Raw genomic sequence first — 26267 nt, 5'->3', positions numbered from 1 at the left:
GTAGGTGGTAGTGCATCCTTTAAATTGTGTAACAAATGCCTTAAAACAAAATAGAAGAAGAAGAAGAAGTACAACGTGAACGGCTAGTGCTTTGGTTTGTTTACATCGTGAATATAAAATGTCACAATTACAGTTCTTGAATGTGTTTATTACCGAACGATTAACAGCGGTAGCTATGGAGATATCCGTTGTACTTGAACAAAATATAGGCGAGTACCTGGAAGAAATCTCCCGTTCAAATGAGGAGAACAAACGTTTACAGAGCCTGTTGGATTTGGTTTTCAACTCCGAAATCAAGTTACACCGCGAAGGTTTACAATTAAATAATGACAACTCAAAATGCACGAATCATATAGTTACTGTGAGCAACACTTATTGATCAAATAATTATACAAATGTAATCATTGGTTTTTTCTTTTCCCTCTTGCCAGATTCCCAGCAGCTCTCTCTTCCTGTCTCTGAAGAGGACCTTCCACATGAGCAGCAGCAGCACTGTGAGCAGGAGAGGAGCCCCAGTCAGGGGCAGGAGGACCCAGAGCCCACACAGATTAAAGAGGAAGAGGAGGAAGTCAGGACCAGTCAAGAGGAAGACCAGCCTCAAGGGCTGGAACCTGATACCAAAGACCTCTTAATCCCTGCCTGTGTGAAAAGTGACTATGAACAGGACCCACCTCTGCCCTCACATCTTGACCAAACCTTGGAGAACAGAGAGAGGGACTCTCTACCCACCAACACAACTGAACAGATCAAAACAGAACCTGATGGAGAGGATTACAGCATATCAGAACCAACCAGTGACTCTCAGCTCCTCTCTGAAGCCCAGGGAGGAAACATAGAAGAATGTGTTGATGGGATGGAGAGACCCATTCCCCCTCCCTTCTCTCCAGACTCCCAGCAGCCCTCTCTCCCTGTCTCTAAAGAGGAGGTTCCCCCAGAGCAGCAGGAGAGAAGCCCCAGGCTGGGTCTGGAGGAACCAGAGCCCACAAAACAAGAGGAACTCTGGACGAATCAGGGGGAACAGCAGCTGGAATCTGACAGCAGAGTATCAGAACCAACCAGTGACTCTCAGCTCCTCTCTGCAGTAAATCCAGACTGTTCTGCAGCTCAGAGTGAAAACAGAGTATCAGAACCAACCAGTGACTCTCAGCTCCTCTCTGCAGTAAATCCAGACTGTTCTGCAGCTCAGAGTGAAAACAGAGTATCAGAACCAACCAGTGACTCTCAGCTCCTCTCTGCAGTAAATCCAGACTGTTCTGCAGCTCTGAGTGAAAACAGAGTATCAGAACCAACCAGTGACTCTCAGCTCCTCTCTGCAGTAAATCCAGACTGTTCTGCAGCTCAGAGTGAAAACAGAGTATCAGAACCAACCAGTGACTCTCAGCTCCTCTCTGCAGTAAATCCAGACTGTTCTGCAGCTCTGGGTGAAAACAGAGTATGTGTTGATGGGGCAGTGGAGATGCTTATTCTTATTCTCCTCCCTCCAGACTCCCAGCAGCTCCCTCTCCCTGTCTCTGAAGAGGAGGTTCCCCCTGAACAGCAGCACTGTGAGCAAGAGAGGAGCCCCAGTCAGGGGCAGGAGGACCCAGAGCCCACACAGATTAAAGAGGAACAGGAGGAACTCGGGACCAGTCAAGAGGAAGACCAGCCTCAAGGTCTGGAGTCTGAAATCAGAGTATTAGAACCAACCAGCCTCTGCAGAGTTTTAGAACCAACTAGTCTTTGCAAAGAATTAGAATCAACGTCTGCAGTAAATCCAGACTGTTCTGCAGCTAAGAGTGAAAAGATAGAAGAATATGTTGGTGGGTTGGAGAGACCCATTCTACCTTCCAACCCTCCAGAACTCCCTGTCTTTGAAGAGGAGGTTCCCCCTGAGCAGCAAGAGAGGAGCCCCAGTCTGCAGCAGGAGGACCCAGAGCCCACAAAGGTTAAAGACAAACGGGAGGAATTCAGGACCAGGCAGGAGGAAGAGCAGCTTTACATTGGGCTATCAGAATCAACAAGCCTTTGTAGAGTATCAGACCCAACTCTCTCTGCAGCAAATCCAGACTGTTCTGAAGCCCAGGGAGGAAACATAGAAGAACGTGTTGATGGGATGGAGAGACCCATTCCCCCTCCCTTCTCTCCAGACTCCCAGCAGCCCTCTCTCCCTGTCTCTAAAGAGGAGGTTCCCCCAGAGCAGCAGGAGAGAAGCCCCAGGCTGGGTCTGGAGGAACCAGAGCCCACAAAACAAGAGGAACTCTGGACGAATCAGGAGGAACAGCAGCTGGAATCTGACAGCAGAGTATCAGAACCAACCAGTGACTCTCAGCTCCTCTCTGCAGTAAATCCAGACTGTTCTGCAGCTCAGAGTGAAAACAGAGTATCAGAACCAACCAGTGACTCTCAGCTCCTCTCTGCAGTAAATCCAGACTGTTCTGCAGCTCAGAGTGAAAACAGAGTATCAGAACCAACCAGTGACTCTCAGCTCCTCTCTGCAGTAAATCCAGACTGTTCTGCAGCTCAGAGTGAAAACAGAGTATCAGAACCAACCAGTGACTCTCAGCTCCTCTCTGCAGTAAATCCAGACTGTTCTGCAGCTCAGAGTGAAAACAGAGTATCAGAACCAACCAGTGACTCTCAGCTCCTCTCTGCAGTAAATCCAGACTGTTCTGCAGCTCAGAGTGAAAACAGAGTATCAGAACCAACCAGTGACTCTCAGCTCCTCTCTGCAGTAAATCCAGACTGTTCTGCAGCTCAGAGTGAAAACAGAGTATCAGAACCAACCAGTGACTCTCAGCTCCTCTCTGCAGTAAATCCAGACTGTTCTGCAGCTCAGAGTGAAAACAGAGTATCAGAACCAACCAGTGACTCTCAGCTCCTCTCTGCAGTAAATCCAGACTGTTCTGCATCTCAGAGTGAAAACGGTAAAGTTCATCAGAGTCCCAGCACTTCTTCAGAACAAGTAAGATTCTATTTAATTTATTATTTAACATGTTAAATGGCACTCAGCACACACAACAAAGCAGCATTTAATTCCAGAGACGACATGAGATTTTGATAGCAATTTCCTTGAAAAATATAAACATGAATAAATGTAAAGTAATTTAAATATGAAGGATATACATTGTTTAAAATGCTAAACTCTATGACCATATCTACGTTCCAAAACGGGATCTCTGCTGTCCGAGAGTTTTCATATTACATTCATCTCTCCTTTTTGTTTCCCTCTTAGGATTCTAGTAACGTGGAATCAAATGAAGCATCTAGTTTCTCCACCTGGAGTGAGGACAACATCTCCGTAACAGACAGAAACTCTTCAGACAGTAGCTCCTGCACTAAAGAAGACTCTGAGGCACGTAAACCAGTGAAGAGAACATGCCATTCTAGTGGTGTGGTGAACGAACCATCTGATTTGTCCAACTTATGTGATGAAAACAACCCGGGGACTGAGATCAGTCCTTCAGACGGAAACAAAGACATGAACATCCAAACAGACTCTGGGGCTCATTATCCAGCTAAGAGGATCTGTCAGAGGGGGCAGATGACTTCACCAGAGGTTGTGTGCAGTAGGGTGACTACCCCATCAGCAGCTCCAAGCTCCACACACGTCATACCGATGTCTGTAACCGACAGTAGAAGGTCTAAGAAACGGTGTTGTCGGTACTGTGGAAAGGCTTATGTTAAAATCGCGAGACACCTGCGGATTGTGCATCGGGATGAAGTGGATGAGGTCAAGGCCTTCAGCTTCAGAAAGAAGTCCAGAGAGAGAAAAGTCTTAAGTCTTCTGAATAAAAAGGGAGGCTTTGTGCGTAATGCTGCCGTAGCAAGACGTGGGAGTGGAGAGATGGCCTCCTGTTCCCGTCCCAAAGTGCCAGGATCCACTCGACGTTACACCCACTGCTTGCACTGTCAAGGTCTGTACATTCGAAAGTCACTACGGAAGCATATCAGATACTGCCCTCTGAACCCCAAAGCTGAAAAACCAAAACCTGGACCAAAGATGAGGATTCAGTCAGCAATGGCGTTTAAGATGTGTCCTCAACCCGACTACGTCAGCACAGGTCTTTGGAAGATCGTTTGTGGTATGAAGTCCGGCCGAGTTTCATTTGTGGTTAGAAATGACAAATGTATCCTCCTCATGGGAGAGGAGCTGTACAACAAACTACAACCAGATGACAGAAGAAACAGATACATTCAACAAAGAATGAGAGAGGTGGCAAGACTCCTCATCACGGCCAGGACGTGTACCCCTCTGATGTGCTTTGAGGACTTGGTCATACCTAGTAATTTACCTCACGTCATCACGGCAGTGAGAGCTGTTGCTGGCTACAACGAGGAGAACAAAACGTACGACCGTCCGACGCTGGCTGTTCAAATGGGATACAACTTAATGAACATTGGCAGAGCTGTGGAATCCTGTGCATTGACGTCAGGACGACACAAAGTCGCGGAGTCTGCTGGCAAATTCAAAAGTTTCAAGTGGAATGAGGTTGTTTTGGCTGGAGCACTGTCCACTCTCAGTGAACCCCAAAATAAATGTAAGTCAAATGTCACACCTTGTAGGTCAGGCTAGCTCTCCAAGTGGATGGTTTATACACCTTGTAGGTCAGGCTAGCTCTCCAAGTGGATGGTTTATACACCTTGTAGGTCAGGCTAGCTCTCCAAGTGGATGGTTTATACACCTTGTAGGTCAGGCTAGCCCTCCAAGTGGATGGTTTATACACCTTGTAGGTCAGGCTAGCTCTCCAAGTGGATGGTTTATACACCTTGTAGGTCAGGCTAGCCCTCCAAGTGGATGGTTTATACAGGTCATTTGCCTGGAAATGGTCATGTTTATTTACCCTGTTCTTTCTGTAATTTTTGCTATCTTTTCTCAACAGGTCCACAGCCGACCCCTGTCACACAGGCGCCTGGCCAGCCGACCTGTTGCACACGCACCCAGCCGACCCCTATCACACAGGCGCCTGGCCAGCCGACCTGTTGCACAGGCACCCAGCCGACCCCTATCACACAGGCGCCTGGCCAGCCGACCTGTTGCACAGGCACCCAGCCGACCCCTATCACACAGGCGCCTGGCCAGCCGACTTGTTGCACACGCACCCAGCCGACCCCTGTCACACAGGCGCCTGGCCAGCCGACCTGTTGCACAGGCACCCAGCCGACCCCTATCACACAGGCGCCTGGCCAGCCGACCTGTTGCACAGGCACCCAGGCGACCCATCGCACAGGCACCCAGGCGACCCGTCGCACAGGCACCCAGCCGACCCGTCGCACAGGCACCCAGCCGACCCGTCGCACAGGCACCCAGCCGACCCGTCGCACAGGCACCCAGCCGACCCGTCGCACAGGCACCCAGCCGACCCGTCGCACAGGCACCCAGGCCGACCGTCGCACAGGCACCCAGGCGACCCGTCGCACAGGCACCCAGGCGACCCGTCGCACAGGCACCCAGGCGACCCGTCGCACAGGCACCCAGCCGACCCGTCGCACAGGCACCCAGGCGACCCGTCGCACAGGCACCCAGGCGACCCGTCGCACAGGCACCCAGCCGACCCGTCGCACAGGCACCCAGGTGACCCGTAGCACAGGCACCCAGGTGACCCGTAGCACAGGCACCCAGGTGACCCGTAGCACAGGCACCCAGGCGACCCGTAGCACAGGCACCCAGGCGACCCGTAGCACAGGCACCCAGGCGACCCGTAGCACAGGCACCCAGGCGACCCGTAGCACAGGCACCCAGGCGACCCGTCGCACAGGCACCCAGCCGACCCGTCGCACAGGCACCCAGCCAACCCAAAGAAACCCTGTGAGATTAAAGAGGATCGTTGATGAGGGAGCAGCAGTAGAGAAACACATAATGCCGTTCATAAAGAGTGGCCAAGTTCCTGGAAAGAGGGACTGCCTCAAATGCCTCCAGTCAGAACCTGTGGCGCTCAAAAGCAGAAACTGGTCGGGCATTAAGTTCTATGTAAATAGAGTCAAACAGAGACAGAGTGCTGCAGGGAATTCAGAGGGCAGCACCCCTGACCTGGACTCAAACTCAGGTCCAGAGACTGGCAACCCAACACCTTAGCCAAACAAAATGTTATTGTTCTTTGACTCAATAATTGGTGCATTCTGGGTGTGCTATAAAGTTCAGAAGTTATGGGCAGAGTTAGAAATCTGACTGTCAAGAGGTTTTACAATGTAAGTTTACTTTGAATCCGTCTATATGCATATTTCAAGACATGGCATATTAGATAACGTTAGATAACCAATGGGTTGGACAATATTATTTTACTTAAATACTGGAAGTCAAATTATACTCCAACATTAAGAAAATGGAAGAATCAAACATTTTATTATTTAAAAATATTGAATACAATCTTTCTACAGACAGAAACACGACGATTTGAAGTCGTGGGAAAATGGCCCCTTTTTTTAACTTGTTTTTCAACCCCTGAGAAACACCGTTACTGAAGCGTCCCTGGAGCAGTTTAGTGGATCTGTGCCTTGCTCAAGGGCACAACAGCAGGAGGCGGCGTCTAGGATACCCGGAAGCCTACCAGAATTGTTCCGTTCAGACTTGGGATTCAAACCAGTGACTTTCCAGTTGCAGGTCTGCCTCTCAGGACATGATCAATTAAATGTTACCTGGCTAAAACCATTTACTACAACTACTACATTACAAACTGTTTTCCTTAGCTCGCTGAATAACCTAGTGTTGGACTACGGTTAGCAAAAATCACAGGTTTTCCAGAAATCCTGGTTGAAATATTCACAGAATCAGAAGGGATTTTAAGCATGAAATCCGGAATCTTCGATCCAGGATTTAAGGAGTTACCTGTGAGTTTTGGGAGAGATAGCAGGATTTCCGGAATACCTGTGAGTTTAGGGAGAGATAGCAGGGTTTCCGGAATACCTGTGAGTTTTGGGAGAGATAGCAGGGTTTCCGGAATACCTGTGAGTTTTGGGAGAGATAGCAGGGTTTCCGGAATACCTGTGAGTTTTGGGAGAGATAGCAGGGTTTCCGGAATACCTGTGAGTTTTGGGAGAGATAGCAGGGTTTCCGGAATACCTGTGAGTTTAGGGAGAGATAGCAGGGTTTCCGGAATACCTGTGAGTTTAGGGAGAGATAGCAGGGTTTCCGGAATACCTGTGAGTTTTAGGAGAGATAGCAGGATTTCCGGAATACCTGTGAGTTTAGGGAGAGAGAGCAGGATTTCCGGAATACCTGTGAGTTTAGGGAGAGAGAGCAGGATTTCTGAGTTTAGGGAGAGAGAGCAGGATTTCCGGAATACCTGTGAGTTTAGGGAGAGAGAGCAGGATTTCCGGAATACCTGTGAGTTTAGGGAGAGAGAGCAGGATTTCCGGAATACCTGTGAGTTTAGGAGTTTAGAGAGATAGCAGGATTTCCGGAATACCTGTGAGTTTAGGGAGCGATAGCAGGGTTTCCGGAATACCTGTGAGTTTAGGGAGAGATAGCAGGGTTTCCGGAATACCTGTGAGTTTAGGGAGAGATAGCAGGGTTTCCGGAATACCTGTGAGTTTTGGGAGAGATAGCAGGATTTCCGGAATACCTGTGAGTTTAGGGAGCGATAGCAGGGTTTCCGGAATACCTGTGAGTTTTGGGAGAGATAGCAGGATTTCCGGAATACCTGTGAGTTTAGGGAGCGATAGCAGGGTTTTGCAACCCCAGTTGGGCTCTATTAAAGTTACTATTGAATGATCATCATCCTTGTGAAATCTTTATTGATCGAGCTGAATACTGCTTCCTACATGGTCACTTTTATGATAGAATTGGGCAGGACTCAATCATTTTGCCATTATAGAGATATATATGTATATATTTGTAACATCCCAATTTAATGTCTGGTGTATTTCACATTACTCGACAACTTCATTTGGTGTCGACTACAATACAATATGTGCCAATGTTACCCTAAATGACTTTGTTTTATTTTCCACAACAGACAGACTACTTTTGTGTGTTTTCTCATGGATGCATTGTCATACACCTGTGAACAGTGGGAAAAGACACTGCTACAAACAAAACAAGGGCTTCGTTCAAAAATGTAAATTCAAGACAGTTTATCAAGACATGATCAGTGTCGTTATTAGAACACGCAAATACAGTCTCAGATGTCTCCAAAACATCTAGTTTATGTATGAAACCACTGTCATCTGTCATGTATTAACTCAACTCTGTTACATTATTAGAGACCAAGTATTCGCACCCCTTGACTTTTTTCCACGTTTTGTGTTACAGCCTGAATTTAAAATAGATTGAATTGAGATTTTTGTCACTGACCTATCTCATAATGTCAAAGTGGAAACAGTTTTTTATTTTTTATTTTACAAATTAGATGACATATTTCTGTATTTCATTTTCAATAAATGTGCAAATATTTCTAAGAACATGTTTCTACTTTGTCATTATGGGGTATTGCGATGTCATTTTGGGGTGTTGTGATGTCATTTTGGGGTGTTGTGGTGTCATGGGCTGTTGTGATGTCATTATGGGTTATTGTGATGTCATTATGGGCTGTTGTGATGTCATTATGGGGTATTGTATGTAGATGGGGGGATATTTAATCCATTTTTAATTCAGGATGTAACACAACAAAATGTGGAATAAGTCAAGTGATATGAATGCTTTCTGAAGGCTCTGTACACGTAAAGGATGACCCAGAGAGACAGGAGTTAACATGTTTAGTGGTAGAGGATACAGGTCTTGACTTTGACCAAAATGAATGAACCCTTTACAGAACACTTTCAACGACTTGATCATGGCTTTTACACACGCTGATGTAGTCTGTTTTTCCTGCTGGGAGAGGGAGGTCCTCCTGACTGACGAGAGACGAACAGAGGTTGTTGGGGCTGCCAGGGGTACAGAGTGGGTCGATGTAAGACAACTCCCTCTCTCTATCCTTCCTCCTCTCAGACTCCATGTCTATCTGGAGCTCAAGCTGCTTCCTAGGTCCCCCCGTCCCCATCTTGATCGACGGACGCCTGCTCCGGCTCTGAGACCGCCAGTAGCTATTGCTGTCGTAGGACGGGAGTCCCTCCTTTTTTAGGCGAAAACTCTTCTCTTTCTCCACAAGCGTTAGGCCCTGGTCCTCGCCCTCCTCTGTGTCCCCCCTCTTCTCTCCTGGACCCTCGGCCCGCAAGCCTGGTGTAGATCGCGTGCTGTGTTGGTGGGTCATATTCTTCAGTTTCTTCTGACTCGTCAGCTGCTGCTGCTGCACTTTGCTCTGCTGCCTGTGGGTGGCGCTGTGGCTGTAGTACACAGACCTGGGCACCGGCCTGGCCTTGAATGCCCTCCTCTCCTCTTTGGCCACCAGGTTCCCCAGTTCCACTTCAATCCTCTGCTCCCTCTTCCTCCTCTCTCTCTCCAGGAAGCTGAACGGTCTCTGGGGTGAGCAGGAGGAGGCCCGCTGGTTGCCACCGCTGACCGTGACACACCGATAATTACCGAAGTTAACTCCGTGGTTACCGGGATGGTAACCGGGCCACTGGCTGAGGCGTCGGCTGATGACGTCGTAGAGTGGCAGGCGAGTGTGGGCGGGCGCCGGCGAGGCCCGGAACTTCATGCCACACTCCCTCAGCTCGTCCAGCTCCCGGCGCAGCAGGAAGTTCTCCAGCTCCACCTCCGAACGCGTCCTGACCTTAATGACAATAATACATCAATATTACATTAGTTTTATAATGTACTTTTTAACCCAAACACCCAGAGGGACATTTGCTCAGCACGTCTGGCATACATATATTTACTCTATTTATGACAGGTAGAACATTCCCTATGGAATGCTGTGTTCCATTATTCATTCAAGACTCTTTAGGGAACAATACAACTAAACAAAAACCTCCTCACCTTCCTCCTCTTCTTCTCCTCCTCCCTCATCATCATCCTGAACGGCTCGGGGACGGTCACAGTCCCCCTGGAGTTATCAGGACCTCCATCCCCCCTATAGCTCTCGCCTCTGGTTCTCCTCCCTGTGTTGCTCAGGTTTCTTCCCTGGTTTCTGCCCTGGCTCATGGGGCAGCAGCCTCTCAGCTGGAGCTGGATCTGGAGCTGGCTCCTCGATGATGACGTAGATGATGGCTGCTTACGGGTGGTGGTGGTGGTGGTGGTCACACTCTCTGGACAGCAGGACTGACTGTCCCTGTGTAAAAGAAAGCTTGAATTGCAACGTATATCTTCTAGGGAATGATGTTTTGAGACCTTTGGCTCCAGGCACCCTTTCACGTATTTATGCAAGAGGATATGAGTACATTGATTTAATTGTTTTATTTAATTTAAATTCATACAGTTAAGAACAATTTAAAGTAGAAAGAACCCCAGAGGAAGTCACATTCTCTCTCTCTACCTGAGACTGTTCCTGAGGGGTTTCTCTTTCCTTCTCCAGGCCCCAGGGCTGTGGCTGTCCTCTACAATCAGAAAGAGACAAAATAGTCAACTATTAAAAATGTGACCTTGACGGATGGATTCAGTGATTCTGTGTTGACATACAATGCCTTCAGAAAGTATTCACACCCCTTGACTTTTTCCACATTTTGTTGTGTTACAACCTGAATTTAAAATGAATAAAGTTCAGCTTTTTTCACATTTTTGACTAATTCGTTAAAAATGAAAAGCAGAAATGTCTTGAGTCAATAAGTATTCAACCCCTTTGTTACGGCCTAAATAAGTTCAGGAGTGCTTAACAAGTCACATACGTTCCATGGACTCACTGTCTGCTATTTTTAAATGACTAATCATCTCTGTACCCCACACATACAATTATCTGTAAGGCCCCTCAGTCGAGCTTTTAAACACAAACAGATAAGCGCAGGAAAATCCTAGTGGAAAACCTGGTTCAGTCTGCTTTCCTTACAGACACTGGGAGATGAATTCACCTTTCAGCAGGACAATAACCGAAAACACTACACCAAATTGACACTGGATTTGCTTACCAAGAAGACATTATACAATCCAGGTGTGCAAAGCTCTTAGAGACTTACCCAGAAAGACTCACAGGTGTGACCAAGGGGATTCTGACATGTATTGACTCAGGGCTGTCAATACTTTTGTAAATGAGATACTGTATTTCTGTATTTAATTTCCAATAAATGGTTTTCTTTTTAAAGAAAAACATGTTTTCACTTTGTCATTATGGGGTATTGTGTGTAGATGGGTGAAGAAAAAATGTATTTAATCAATTTTGAATTCAGGCTGAAACACAGCAAAACATGGAATGAGTCAAGGGATTTGAATGCTTTCTGAAGGCTCTGTTTATACACAGTACATTTACATTTACATTACATTTAAGTCATTTAGCTGACGCTCTTATCCAGAGTACATACATGTATTTATTTAAATGTGACCCGGATTTCACAATATAGTCAGAGACTTACTCTTTCTCCATTTTGTGAACTTTTTGCTGAATTATTTACACAAATATTGTCAACGGTAGGAGAAGATTAGCATATTGTATTATAACAGGTGTTATATTCATGACATGCTGTTTCTGGCTCTTTTCCCCCACCGACCTTCTCTCTCTTCCAGCAGCAGTTCATAATGGTTATCCTCCTCTTCTCCGTCTCCACCAACACCGTCTCCTGATTGGTCAGACACGTCAACACCGTCTCCTGATTGGTCAGACACGTCGCCGGACGTCTCCTCGTGGAAGTTCAGCTCCTCGTCTGAAAGGATTCTCTGCAGTCGCCTCACTGGCATAGAGCCAGAGCTCTGGCTTTCCCACGTGACACTGAGAGACAGGAGAGATTGAGCATCATTTAAGGTGAGCTTTCATTGTTGCTGCCGTGAAAAAAGTCTCAAGCGCATCTCGGTTAAAGCCCCTCTTAGGATGTGAAACACTAAAATACCTTCTTCTGAAGCACAACAAAACAAACACGGATGTTTTTGTTCCCCAAATACTACACTGGACAAAAATATAAATGCAACATGCAAAAATGTCGAAAGATTTTACTGAGTTACAGTTCATATAAGGAAATCAGTCAAGTGAAATAAATTAATTAGGCGCTAATCTATGGATTTCACATGACTGGGCAGGGGCACAGCCATGGGTGGGCCTGGGAGGGCATTCCTGCAATCAGCACGCCAATTGCACGCTCCCTCAACACTTGAGACATCTGTGGCATTGTGTTGCACATTTTAGAGTGGCCTTTTATTGACCCCTGCAACTGTGTAATGATCGTGCTGTTTAATCATTTTCTTGATATGCCACACCTGTCAGGATTATATTGGCAAAGGAGAAAGGCTCACTAACAGGGATGTAAAAAAATGTGTGCACAACATTTGAGAGAAATAAGCTTATTGTGAATATAGAACATGTCTGGGATTTTTTTTTATTTCAGCTCATGAAACATGGAATCAACACTTTACACGATGCATTTATATTTTGGTTCAGGATAATAAACACTTCATTTTCACCCGTCTTGTAAAAAGGTAGCACAAGGTTACATAGCCTACAACCACTTAACTAAAAACTCAATTCCATTTCAAAAGGTACAGTACCAAAAGCCATGATATCAGACCTGGGTTGGAGATCCTGATTGTCTCTGCCCTCTCTCTCCAAACACTCCTCCTGATTGTCCTTCTTGTTGACCTTTGACCTTGTACAGATATACATCTTCTCCAGCTCAGCCATGTTCCTCAGGTGGGTTCTCTGCAGCTGCTCCAGCCTCTGGTAGTAGTCCTGGTGTGGGAAGAGGAACACCCACATTTAGGACCGGGATTCAATCCGATTAAAGCCCGACTATGCACCTTTTAAAGACAATGTTCCCATTGCCGAGGCCCATTTGTCATGATAAACGCTTTGAAAGACAATGACCACACATTCATGATAAACGCTGCATTTGTTGGCTCAAGAGGAGTTTTTGGCTTATCCTATGTGAAAGATTTGTATCCCAACTTTTGAGATCAAGCAATCTTTTGACCCTTTTCACACTACCAAACCAAACCAAGACAAACCAAAGCAAGCCAAACCAAAGCAAACCAAGACAAACCAAACCAAGCCAAACCAAGACAAACCAAAGCACACCAAACCAAACCAAGCCAAACCAAACCAAGCCAAACCAAGACCAAGCCAAACCAAAGCAAGACAAACCAAGCCAAACCAAAGCAAACCAAACCAAACCAAAGCAAGCCAAACCAAAGCAAATGGCTTTTCAAACCAAATGCAAACCAAGCCAAACCAAACAGCAAACCAAACCAAACCAAACCAAACCAAACCAAAGCAAGCCAAACCAAAGCAAACCAAACCAAAGCAAACCAAACCAAAGCAAGCCAAACCAAGCCAAACCAAACCAAACCAAACCAAACCAAACCAAAGCAAGCCAAACCAAAGCAAACCAAACCAAAGCAAGACAAACCAAGCCAAACCAAAGCAAAGCAAACCAAACCAAAGCAAGCCAAACCAAACCAAAGCAAACCAAAGCAAACCAAACCAAACCAAACCAAACCAAACCAAGCCAAACCAAGCCAAATCAAAGCAAACCAAGCCAAACCAAGCCAAACCAAGCCAAACCAAGCCAAGCCAAACCAAGCCAAACCAAACCAAGCCAAGTCAAACCAAGCCAAACCAAGCCAAGCCATAGTAGCTGGAACCGTGCTAGAAAAGATCAGGTTAAGGTAAAAATTGCCAAGCCATTAGATTAAAGTTTGGGTTGACATGATAGTGTGAAACCAGGCACTACTTTCCCATCGCAGCAATTTAGTTTCAACATCAGTTGTTAATGAAACAACAGGCAAAGTCTTTATTTGGCCCTCCGTCCATATACAGAGGAACAGTAGAAACAGTAAAGGAATGGTCATGAATTTACAGTAAAAAAGGGCCCAAAAGGTGCAAAGACCTGGGTTGGAGCAGTATCTATTCTAGGCTACCTGATTGGAGAAGTCTTCTCCAGCTCAGCGTTCCCAGGCCTGCAGCGCTCCCCTCTCTCCACGCCGTATCCTTCCTCCAGAGTTCCCAGAGAACGCTCCGACATGTCGTCTCTCTCCTCCTCGCTGCCCAATCTGAATCCACATCATACTCCTGAAAGATTCATTCAGAATATTATGTACAGTAAACACACACAATAAGACCTTATAGTTCTGTATAAAGACTCCTAACCAAACATGAATAAACACCCACTACAGTGAAGATTTAACATTAATTAACACACAAAGCAGACCTTATAGTACTGTATCAGACTCCTAAGCAAGACATGAATAAACACACAATAAGACCTTATAGTACTGTATCAGACTCCTAAGTCATGAATCCAACACCCAAGCTCTACCAAACCAAAGTGAAGATTTAACATGAATTAACACCCACTACAGTGAAGATTTAACATGAATTAACACCAAAGCAAACTAAACGGTGAAGATTTAACAAACCAAACCATTATACCAAAGCCCAAACAGTGAAGATTTAACATGAATTAACACCCACTACGGTGACAGATTTAACAATGATTAAACCAAACCAATACAAACCAAACCAAAGCAAGACAAACCACCAAGCCAAACCAAACCACCCAAAGCAAGACAAACCAAACCAAAGAAGATTTAACATGAATTAACACCAAACCAAACTAACAATTTGTGAAGATTTAAACCAAACCAAACCAAAGAATTAAACAAACCAGAACCACTACAGTGCAAGATTTTTTCCATGAATTCAAAACCACCAGTGACAAACAAACCATAAATATGTGAAGATTTTGGTTGTTAAACAGTGAAGATTTAACCATACCAATTAAGCAAGCATTTCTTCAAAACATGAGAAAAGATAACAATGAACATGATTTAAACCAGGCACTACTTTCCCAGTGAAGATTTCAACATCAGTTGTTAATGAACAACAGGCAAAGCCTACTAAGAGGAACATTAGAAACAGTAACATGAATTTCACAAGAGCACGGGCAGTATCTATTCTAGGCTGATTGGAGAAGTTTAACCTGACGCTCCCCTCTCCACGCCGTATCAGTGAAGATTTCTTTTCCTTGCCCTCTGAATCCACATTACTCCTGAAGATTTATTCAGAATATTATGTACAGTACACACAATAAGACCTTATAGTTCTGAAGACTCCTAACATGAATAAACACACAGTAAGACATAGTTCTGTAAGACTCCTAACATGAATAAACACACACTAAGACCTTATAGTACTGTATCAGACTTAACATGAATAAACACAGTAAGACCTTATAGTACTGTATGGTGAAGATTTAACATGAATTCACACCCACTACAGTGAAGATTTAACATGAATTAACACCCACTACAGTGAAGATTTAACATGATTATCACCCACTACAGTGAACCATTTTGAACAAGCCCACTGTTTTTAACATGAATTTACAGTGAAGATTTATTGAATTAACACCCACTACAGTGAAGATTTAACACACCCACTACAGTGAAGATTTAACATGAATTAACACCCACTACAGTGAAGATTTAACATGAATTAACACCCTAACAATTTTTGGAAAAATAGTTCATTGATAAACAGCCACTAAGTGAAGATTTTTGATTAAAAACAGTGAATTTAACCACCAAGATTTGTGTTAACACCCACTAACAATTTGTTGGAAAAATAGTTAACTTTGATAAACAGCCAGAAACTATAGATTTTCTTTCAAAATCCAAACAAACCAAAATATGTGTTTTTGGTTGTTGAAATTTGAATTTCAAGCATTTCTTCAAAAATATATATACAATGAACAAAAATATATATTCGCAACATGAAACAATTTTACTGAGTTACAGGAAATCAGCCCATTTAAATAAATTCACTAGGCCGTAATCTATGGATTTCACATGACTGGGAATACAGATATGCATCTGTTGGTCATAGATACCTTTAAAAAACAAAGGTAAGGCGTGGATCAGAAAACCAGTCAGTATCTGGTGTGAACATCGTTTGCCTCATGCAGCGCGACACATCTCCTTCGCATAGAGTTGATCAGGCTGTTGACTGTGGCCTGTAGAATGTTGTCCCGCTCCTCTTCAAAAGCTGTGCGAAGTTGCTGGATATTTGCGGGAAACCATAACACGCTGCCGTACATGTCAATCCAGAGCATCCCAAACATGCTCAATGGGTGACATGTTTGGTGAGTATGAAGGCCATGGAAGAACTGGTGCATTTTGTGTACAGATTCTTGAGACATTGGGCCGTGGTGGACATTCCTACAGTCACAGCATGCCAAATTACATGCTCCTTCAAAAACTTAAGACATCTGTAGCATTGTGTTGTGTGACAAAACTGTACATTTTAGAGTGGCCTTTTATTGTCCCCCAGCACAAGGTGCACCTGTGGAATTATCATGCTGTTTAATCAGCTTCTTGATATGCCACACTTGTCATGTGGATGGATTATCTTGGCAAAGAAAACATTATTTTTTTTGTTTGTTTGTTTGTTTTTTTAACCTTTATTTAACCAGGCAAGTCAGTTAAGAACATATTCTTATTTTCAATGACATGCTCACTAACAAGGATGTAAACAAATGTGTACAAAAGAAATTGAGAGAAGTTTTTCATGTGAATGGAACATTTGTGGTATCTTTTATTTCAGCTCATGAAACACTGACAGTATCACCAGCAAGCACCCCTACACCACCACCAGTGAAGATTTAACACCTCCTCCATGCTTCACGGTGGGAACCACACATGCGGAGATCATCCGTTCCCCTACTCTGCATCTCACAAAGACACAGCGGTTGGAACCAAAAATCTCAAATCTGGTCCTCATGAGAGCCAAGCTTCATCATACCGCTTGATGGTTTTTGCGACTACACTTGAAGACACTTTCAATGTTCTTGACATTTTCCAGATTGACAGACCTTCACGTCTTAAAGTAATGATGGACTGTCATTTCTCTTTGCTTATTTGAGCTGTTCTTGGTCTTTTACCAAATATCTTCTGCATACCACCCCTACCTTGTCACAACACAACTGATTGGCTCAAACACATTAACAAGGAAAGAAATTCCACAAATGACCTTTTAAGAAGGAACACCTGTTAATATTCCAGGTGACTACCTCATGAAGCTGGTTGAGAGAATGCAGAGAGTGTGCAAAGCTGTCATCAAAGCAAAGGGTGGATACTTTGAAGAATTTTAAATATCAAATATATTTTGATTTGTTTAAATATATTTTTGGTTGCTACATGATTCCATATGTGTTATTTCACTGTTGATGACTTCACTACTATTCTACATTGTAGAAAACAGTAAAACATTAAGAAAAACCCTGGAATGAGTAGGTGTGTCCAAACTTTTGACTGATACTATATATCATACCCCCCCAAAAAATGCTACCCTCCCCTGTTATTGTAATGGTGAGAGATTAGAACATCTTGGAGGTATGATATTTGTGCATCTGTAACTTTCTCTCTAATCATTATTCATGATTCATTCAGGACTATCAGTAATCGTGGTAGAATCCACATTCACGTAGAAGTGTTTAGAAACATATTCTATTCTTATTTACAATAAAAGTGACTCCAAAATGACACAACACATGGTTTACCATTCATTTCTGTAACTATACATTCAGGTACATACTACCTCAGTTGGCCAGACCAACCAGTGCCCCCACACATTGGCTAACCGGGCTATCTGCACTGTGTCCCGCCACCCACCACCCGCCAACCGCCACCCGCCACCCGCCACCCCACCACCCGCCACACGCCACCCCACCACCCGTCACCCTCCACCCGCCACCCGCCAAACACCACCCGCCACCCGCCACCGCCACCCACCCACCCGCCACTCCCACCCCCCGCCACCCACCGTCCGCCAACCCCCACTTTTATGCTACTGCTACTCTCTGTTTATTATACATGCATAGTCACTTTAACCATATCTACACGTACATACTACCTCAGTTGGCCAGACCAACCAGTGCCCCCACACATTGGATAACCGGGCTAACTATGTACAAAAAGTGGTGTAATGGTTCACCTGATATGGATAAAGATGCCAAAAATGTAAGCCGACAGTCTGCACTTTAACATAGGGTTTGATTTCAAATCCAAACTGTTGGAATATAGAGCCAAAAGAAAAAACATGCTGCTGTGTCCCTGTAATTACAGAGGGCTCTGCATGTAGTTCTGGATAGTTATCTGGCTAACTCTTTGAACCTGCTTTGTGGTATCCTGGTCTCCTCACCTCATAGCCAGGGCCCCGGTCTCCTGGTCTCCTCACCTCATAGCCAGGGCCCCGGTCTCCTGGTCTCCTCACCTCATAGCCAGGGCCCCGGTCTCCTGGTCTCCTCACCTCATAGCCAGGGCCCGGTCTCCTGGTCTCCTCACCTCATAGCCAGGGCCCCGGTCTCCTGGTCTCCTCACCTCACCAGGGCCCCGGTCTCCTGATCTCCTCACCTCATAGCCAGGCCCCGGTCTCCTGGTCTCCTCACCTCATAGCCAGGGCCCCGGTCTCCTGGTCTCCTCACCTCATAGCCAGGGCCCCGGTCTCTGGTCTCCTCACCTCATAGCCAGGGCCCCGGTCTCCTGGTCTCCTCACCTCATAGCCAGGCCCCGGTCTCCTGATCTCCTCACCTCATAGCCAGGGCCCCGGTCTCCTGGTCTCCTCACCTCATAGCCAGGGCCCCGGTCTCCTGGTCTCCTCACCTCATAGCCAGGGCCCCGGTCTCTGGTCTCCTCACCTCATAGCCAGGGCCCCGGTCTCTGGTCTCCTCACCTCAAGCCAGAACGGTACCCCATCTCTGATCTCCTCACCTCATAGCCCAGAGCCCCGGTCTCTGATCTCCTCATAGCCTCATCTCTTATAGCCAGAGCCCCGGTCTCTGGTCTCCTCACCTCATAGCCAGAGCCCGGTCTCCTGGTCTCCTCACCTCATAGCCAGGGCCCCGGTCTCCTGGTCACCTCATAGCCCCGGTCTCTGGTCTCCTCACCTCATAGCCAGGGCCCACACTCCTGATCTCCTCACCTCATAGCCAGGGCCCCGGTCTCCTGGTCTCCTCACCTCATAGCCAGGGCCCCGATCTCTTCCTCTGTAGCCCAGGGTGACCGGTCTCCTGGTCCGACCTCGCCAGGAGCTCTCCGGTCTGCTCTGCAGTGAAGGTCTCCTGGTACCTCAAGCCACAGCCATCTCTGTGTTCCTCCTGTACCCAGCCTGTTACTGGTCTCCTCAACGTTGTTGGCAGATGGTCTCCTCACCTGTTGTTATTGTTGAGCCCCGTTCTCGTCTTATCATTACCCCAGTCTCGATGTCACCTATTTTTTATTCCCAAAAAAGCATGTCTCATGTCTCCTCACCTCACCGGGCCCCGGTCTCCTGATCATCACCATTCCAGAGCAACCAGGGCCGGTCTCCTGATCTCACCCCCTCAAGGGGCCCCGAATGGCCCACAGACTGCTGGGTGAAGGTGATATAAAAATAACACACATCTGACTGTGTTCCTCCTGAACACTTCTCCTACGCACACACACACACACATTCCCACATGGCTGTGCGCACCTGGCGCTTCACCATGTAGTGTGCCGCTGACTCACTGAGTTGAATGGCCCACAGACCTGAGTTCACTTGACTTTACCTGACACACGCACACACACACACACACACACACACACACACACACACACACACACACACACACACACACACACACACACACACACAAAAAACAGGATGATCCTCAGTCTTAAAGCCATGCAGGAATCGTGATTTTACTGTGGCAGGTGACACAGAACACACAGGTTGAATGTAATTCACCAGCTGTTCTCCATATGGCCGAGTCAGGGCTTAACCGCTATAAGGCCTACAGACATGATTCCCAGTGAGATACCCAGCCTGTATGTGTCCAGACAGTCAACGTTTCCAATCAGATTCGCAGATTAACAAACACGCTTAATTACAGTTGAAGTGTTGATCTGATTGGATCTGGTTAGGAGGAGGCAGCACGTAGACACACCTTCTGCTCTGTTGCCGTGGCAAACAGTAAGTCAGGAAGCAAAAGTCCAAGATTGTCTCTGAAATGGCACCCTATTCCACCTATATTGGCTTCGGGTCAAAAGTAGTGCACTATATAGGGACTAAGGTGTCATGTCACATACAGACCAATTTGAGTTGCAAAATGAAATTCCAGAGCAACTAAACACACACACAACTGATTCAGCCAATCAAGGTCCTAGCGGGCAGATTTAGTAGACTTTAGAGTATGACTTGAACAAAACCCTGCATGGGATGTAGTGATATAAAAAAAAAATGTTCAGTTGACTGACTTTGACCTGAGTTGACTTGGCTTTGACTGAGTTGACGGCTTTGCCTGAGTTGACTTGACTTTGCCTGGGTTGACTTGGCTTTGCCTGGAATTGACTTGGCTTTGCCTGAGTTGACTTGGCTTTGCCTGAGTTGACTTGACTTTGCCTGAGTTGACTTGACATTACCTCAGTTGACTTGGCTTTGCCTGAGACTTGACTTTGCCTTTGCCTGAGTTGACTTGGCTTTGCCTGAGTTGACCTGGCTTTGCCCTGAGTTGACTTTACTTTGCCTGAGTTGACTTGGCTTTGCCTGAGTTGACTTGGCTTTGCCTGAGTTGACTTTACTTTACCTGAGTTGACTTGACTTTACCTGAGTTGACTTGGCTTTGCCTGAGTTGACTTGACTTTGCTGGAGTTGACTTGACTTTGCCTGAGTTGACTTGGCTTTGCCTGAGTTGACTTGACTTTGCCTTACCTGAGTTGACTTGGCTTTGCCTGAGTTGACTTGACTTTGCCTGAGTTGACTTGGCTTTGCCTGAGTTGACCTGGCTTTGCCTGAGTTGACCTGGCTTTGCCTGGGATTGACCTGGCTTTGCCTGAGTTGACCTGACTTTGCCTGAGTTGACTTGGCTTTACCTGAGTTGACTTTACTTTACCTGAGTTGACTTTACTTTACCTGAGTTGACTTGACATTACCTGAGTTGACCTGGCTTTGCCTGAGTTGACTTTACTTTACCTGAGTTGACTTGACATTACCTGAGTTGACCTGGCTTTGCCTGAGTTGACTTGACTTTGCCTGAGTTGACCTGGCTTTGCCTGAGTTGACTTGACATTTACCTGAGTTGACCTGAGTTTTCCTGAGGCCACTCAAGTTTACCGTCCACTAGCCTCCATCACTGTTGGTCACCTCATGTAACGTTCTCCTCCTGTGTGATGATTGTCCCCAGACGGCAGTGAAGGCTGCCAGGGCCTACTCACCGTACACTAATGACCCCAGGCTGATAGATGTCAACGAGGCAGTATATAGACACACCTTCTGATCTGTTGCTGTGGCAGTAAGACAGTCATGAAGCATAAGTCCAATTTAGGGCTGGAACAAAACCCTGCAGAATGGTTAAGTTATGTGTAAGTTGATTCACCCCAGATGACAGTGCCAGGGGCTGGGCTGAGCTACACAGAACGAAAGGTGCTATCTAGAACCTAAAAGGGTTCTTCAGCTGTCCCCATATGAGAACCCTTTCAATAAGTATTTTTGGTTCCAGGTACAAACCCTATTGTTTCCAGGTACAACCCTTTCCACAGAGGGTTCTACATGGAACCAGAAAGAGTCCTACCTGAAAACAAAAAGGGTTCTACCTGGAACCAAAAAGGGTTCTCCTACGCAGACAGACGAAGCACACTTTTGGAACCCTATTTTATAAGGCTGTACCAGGACCTGCCAAGGCTACTCAGTTACCAGGACCTGCCAAAGCTACTCAGTTACCAGGGGTTACTCAGTTACCAGGGCCTGTCGAGGCTACGCAGTTAGCAGGGCCTGCCAAAGCTACTCAGTCACCAGGACCTGCCAAAGCTACTCAGTTATCAGGGCCTGCCAAGGCTACTCAGTTACCAGGACCTGCCAAGGCTACTCAGTTACCAGGGCCTGCCAGGGGCTACCCAGTTACCAGGGGTTACTCAGTTTCCAGGGCCTGCTAAGGCTATTCAGTTACCAGGGGCCAAGGCTACTCAGTTACCAGGACCTGCCAGGACTACTCAGTTACCAGGACCTGCCAAGGCTACTCAGTTACCAGGACCTGGACTCAGTTAGCAGGGCCTCAGTTTTACCATGGACTACTCAGTTACCAGGACCTGCCAAGGCTACTCAGTTACCAGGACCTGGACTACTCAGTTACCAGGGACTAATCAGTTACTCAAGGGGCCTGCCACTACTCAGTTACCAGGACCTGAAGGCTACTCAGTTACCAGGACCTGCCAAGACTACTCAGTTACCAGGACCTGCTACTCAGTTGCAGGACCTTACCAGGGACCTGCCACTCAGTTACCAGGACCTGTCAAGAGTCATCACTCAGTTATCCAGGACCTGCCAAGGCTACTCAGTTATCAGGACCTTCCAGGAGGCTACTCAGTTATCAGGGGCCTGCCAGGGCTACTCAGTTAGCAGGGCCTGGCAAGACTACTCAGATAGCAGGGCCTGCCAATGCTACTCAGTTAGCAGGGCCTGCCAAGGCTACTCTCAGTTAGCAGGGCCTGCCAAGGCTACTCCAGTTAGCAGGGCCTGTTAGCCAGAGGCTACTCAGTTATCAGGGCTCAGCCAGAGGCTACTCAGTTATCAGGGCCTGCCAAGGCTACTCAGTTACAGGGCCTGGCAAGACCTGCTACTCAGTTAGCAGGGCCTGCCAAGACTACTCCTGGCAGTTCAGCAGGGCCTGCCAAGGCTACTCAGTTAGCAGGGCCTGCCAAGACTACTCAGTTAGCAGGGCCTGGCAAGGCTACTCAGCTCAGTCACTGTAATTCAGCTAGTCTGATGGATGTAAACTAGGCAGATGGTTGTCACAACTAATCTCTTTACAGCAATGTCTCTGTCCATCTGGGTCCAGTCTCGTAGCTTTATGGAATATGTCAATCAATTCTGAGAGGGAGAGAGGGAGAGAGAGAGAGAGAGAGGAGAGAGACAGAGAAAGAGAGAGGAGAGAGACATAGAGAGAGAGAGAGAGACAGAGAGAGAGAGAGAGAGAGAGAGAGAGGTCTGGGGTCCGCTCACCAACCAAGACTGTTTGGGACAAACACCAAATTGAGACTCTGCACGCAGAATTCTGCAAAAATATCCTCCGTGTACAACGTAGAACACCAAATAATGCATGCAGAGCAGAATGAGGCCGATACCCACTAATTATCAAAATCAGAAAAGAGCCGTTAAATTCTATAACCACCTAAAAGGAAAGCGATTCCCAAACCTTCCATAACAAAGCCATCACCTACAGAGAGATGAACCTGGAGAAGAGTCCCTAAGCAAGCTGGTCCTGGGCTCTGTTCACAAACACAAACCACCCTAAAGAGCCCCAGGACAGCAGCACAATTAGACCCAACCAAATCATGAGAAAACAAAAGATAATTACTTGACACATTGGAAAGAATTAACAAAAGAACAGAGCAAACTAGAATGCTATTTGGCCCCTAAACAGAGAGTACACAGCGGCAGAATACCTGACCACTGTGACTGACCCAAAATTAAAAAGCTTTGACTATGTACAGACTTGGTGAGCAATGCCTTGCTATTGAGAAAGGCCGCCGTAGGCAGACATGGCTCTCAAGAGGACAGGCTATGTGCTCACTGCCCACAAATGAGGTGGAAACTGAGCTGCACTTCTAACCTGCCAAATGTACTGCCCATTTTGTACATTGTTAAAACACTGTATATATATAATATGACATTTGTAATGTCTTTATTGTTTTGAAACTTCTGTATGTGTAATGTTTACTGTTAATATTATTGTTTATTTCATTTACATATTATCTACCTCACTTGCTTTGGCAATGTTAACACATGTTTCCCATTTCAATAAAGCCCTTGAATTTAATTGAATTGAGAGACAGAGAGAGAGACAGAGACAGAGAGAGAGAGAGAGAGAGAGAGAGAGAGAGAGAGAGAGAGAGAGAGAGAGTAAATGGGGCATTGCACCAGTTTAATTTGCTACTCCTGGTGGAAACGTTGTTACTGACTGGCCTCTGTTTTATCTGCCTCTGCTAATTCAACAATGGATGAGGTTGCAATGTCAGAACTAGCCACATGGTGGTGCATTCACCTTGCACTGCACTACATGGCAGATAACGTAGCAGACTCCAGGAGGAGACTTGCTAACAAGATCAACCATCATAAGAAAGATATGGCTGAATGATGACTTTATGTGATGCTATAAATATGGAGGAAAAATCAAACTCTTAGACTAACGCTCTGTGATTACTAGTATTCTTGTGTGTGTGTGTGCCCCAAACTCTCTCCCTCTATAGCTGCTTCACTCGCAGTAAACTAAACTGAACAAAAATATCAACACATCATGCAAAATTTCAGTTCATATGGGGAATCAGTCAATTGAGAAAAATTCATTAGACACTAATCTATGGATTTCACATGACTGGGAATACAGATATGCATCTGTTGGTCGCAGAAACAAAATGGGCCTCACAATGGGCCTCAGGATCTTGTCACGGTATCTCTGTCAATTAAAATGACGTTGATAAAATGCAATTGTGTTCGTTGTCCCCCATACACGTGGTCTGCGGTTGTGGGGCCTGTCGAACGTATGGCCCAAATTCTCTAAAACAACGTTGGGGGTGGCATAAGGTAGAGAAATTAACATGAAATTCTCTGGCAACAGCTCTGGAGGACATTCCTGCAGTCAGCATGCCAATTGCACGCTCCCTCAAAACTTGAGACATCTGTGGCTGTGTGTTTTGTGACAAAACTGCACATATTAGAGTGGCCTTTTATTGTCCCCCAGCACAAGGTACACCTGTGTAATGATCGTGCCGTTTAATCAGCTTCTTGATATGCCACACCTGTCATGTGGATGGATTATCTTGACACAGAAGAAATGCTCACAAACAAGGATGTAAACTCATTTGTACACAAAGTTGAAGAGAAATAATAAAATAAAATAAAGCTTTTTATGCGTATGGAACATTTCTAGGATCTGTTATTTCAACTCATGAAACATGAGTTTATATTTTTGTTCAGTGTAGTTTCAGCAGGAAGTGGGTTTTGGTGTGGAGCCTTGAGTCATATAGAGATAGGGCACGTTCCTCTGCCTGTGCCTTTCTGACCATACCAGATCTCTCACTACACCTGGATAGGTATTATACCTATCCGCAGACCACATCACATGTTATAGCAATCTGTCAGTCGATGACACAGCCGACCAGTGACTAAAGAGGGCTTTTCACACTACTGAGACGAACCAAACTGACTCAAACCACCTGCATAGTCAGCCAGCCTGGTCTCAGAGCATTTCGTATTATTCTGCACATAAATCCGAAAATATGACACACTCCATTTAGTATGATATGCTGCGTTTGGTATGGTCAAATAAGACAGGGGGTGGGTGGGTGTACGTTAAAAAAAAATAAAAAGTGAGGTTGGGGGTATAATGTGAATGTGTAGCAACCCAAGGGTTGCGAGTTCGAATCTCATCAAAGCCAACCTTCGCATTTGACCTAACTTTTCAACTACTTACTACTTTTTAGCTACTTTGCAACGACTTAACTAACCCTTTCCCTAACCCTAACCTTAACTCTTTAACCTAACTCCTAAACTTAACCTCTAGCCCAGCTTAACCCTTACATTAGCCACCTATCTAGAATTCGTAACGTATCATACTAAACGGTGTGTACAGAACAATACGTAATGCTCTGAGACCAGGTTGAGTTATACAACACAGTGGCTGGAACCTTGCTAAAAAGGACCATGTGAAAACAGCTCTGTAGCTCAGTTGGTAGAGCATGGTGCTTCCAAGAGAGTGGGACCACCCATACATAAAATACTGAGCATTTATTCACGACAATAAAAAGCTTTTGTTAGAAGTGTCTTCTCAATGGAACATATATGAAAGTCAGCCCAGTACATTTCAGTTTGGCCTATAGTGTGAATTAGAAATAAAAGTATTCACACATCAGTAAGGGTCAGTGTCTGTTTTTAAAAGTTCCTCCTGAGATTTGGCTGGGATTAATGAATGGTGAAAGTAGCTCGGTTTCCATCTAATTAGCAACAGATTTTCAATGTGAATATTTAAAAAATCTGCATAAAAACAATATGCGCATTTTCCATTAAATTGACATGTGGATAAAAGGCTGTGCGTGATGACATAGTGCACATTAAAATAGCGTATGCTGTTAAATTCCTGTGTATCGAATAAAAAGTTCAAATGGTTTCTCACAAAATAAATATTGCGTTATATAGCGAGTGTGCCCAGTGTCGTGTATTCATGGATACCAAGGGAAGCCAGGCGTCCCTCAAAAATAAAAATACAAATAAAGAAGTTATCTTTCATCCCTCTGTGTTTATCATTTTCCTTCACTTTGCAAGAGGCTGAAT

At 45.7% G+C, this 26267-nt stretch overlaps 2 protein-coding genes and 1 long non-coding RNA gene across 7 annotated transcripts; 1 reads left to right on the top strand and 2 right to left on the bottom strand.

Moving 5' to 3' along the window:
- Positions 1 to 121: 121 nt before the first annotated feature.
- Positions 122 to 6647, top strand: LOC118379487 (cardiomyopathy-associated protein 5-like). Of its 4 annotated transcripts, none has more exons than XM_052511758.1 (5): positions 122 to 311; positions 432 to 2941; positions 3212 to 4517; positions 4860 to 5303; positions 5640 to 6647. In XM_052511758.1, the coding sequence occupies exons 1-5, from the start codon at positions 176 to 178 to the stop codon at positions 6050 to 6052; spliced, it is 4809 nt and encodes a 1602-aa protein (XP_052367718.1). In that variant the 5' UTR covers positions 122 to 175; the 3' UTR covers positions 6053 to 6647. The 4 variants fall into 4 exon arrangements, with proteins under 4 accessions (XP_052367718.1, XP_052367717.1, XP_052367716.1 ...); XM_052511757.1 differs by having other exon boundaries at positions 5616 to 6647; XM_052511756.1 differs by having other exon boundaries at positions 4860 to 5327; positions 5616 to 6647.
- Positions 6648 to 6847: 200 nt separating this feature from the next.
- Positions 6848 to 7643, bottom strand: LOC127926326 (uncharacterized). Of its 2 annotated transcripts, none has more exons than XR_008124012.1 (3): positions 7500 to 7643; positions 7076 to 7153; positions 6848 to 6997 (listed from the first exon to the last, which is right to left on the bottom strand). It is a non-coding gene; the product is annotated as an uncharacterized LOC127926326 (long non-coding RNA). The 2 variants fall into 2 exon arrangements; XR_008124013.1 differs by having other exon boundaries at positions 6926 to 7075; positions 7115 to 7153.
- Positions 7644 to 7766: 123 nt separating this feature from the next.
- On the bottom strand, positions 7767 to 12686 carry LOC127926325 (uncharacterized). Its single transcript, XM_052511754.1, has 5 exons — positions 12499 to 12686; positions 11491 to 11708; positions 10329 to 10389; positions 9833 to 10124; positions 7767 to 9626 (listed from the first exon to the last, which is right to left on the bottom strand). The coding sequence occupies exons 1-5, from the start codon at positions 12684 to 12686 to the stop codon at positions 8721 to 8723; spliced, it is 1665 nt and encodes a 554-aa protein (XP_052367714.1). The 3' UTR covers positions 7767 to 8720.
- Positions 12687 to 26267: the final 13581 nt, after the last annotated feature.

Source organism: Oncorhynchus keta, unplaced genomic scaffold (assembly GCF_023373465.1).
Source record: "Oncorhynchus keta strain PuntledgeMale-10-30-2019 unplaced genomic scaffold, Oket_V2 Un_contig_7430_pilon_pilon, whole genome shotgun sequence".
Classification (NCBI taxonomy): Eukaryota; Metazoa; Chordata; class Actinopteri; order Salmoniformes; family Salmonidae; genus Oncorhynchus; species Oncorhynchus keta.
This window is presented reverse-complemented; position numbering and strand designations above follow the sequence as displayed.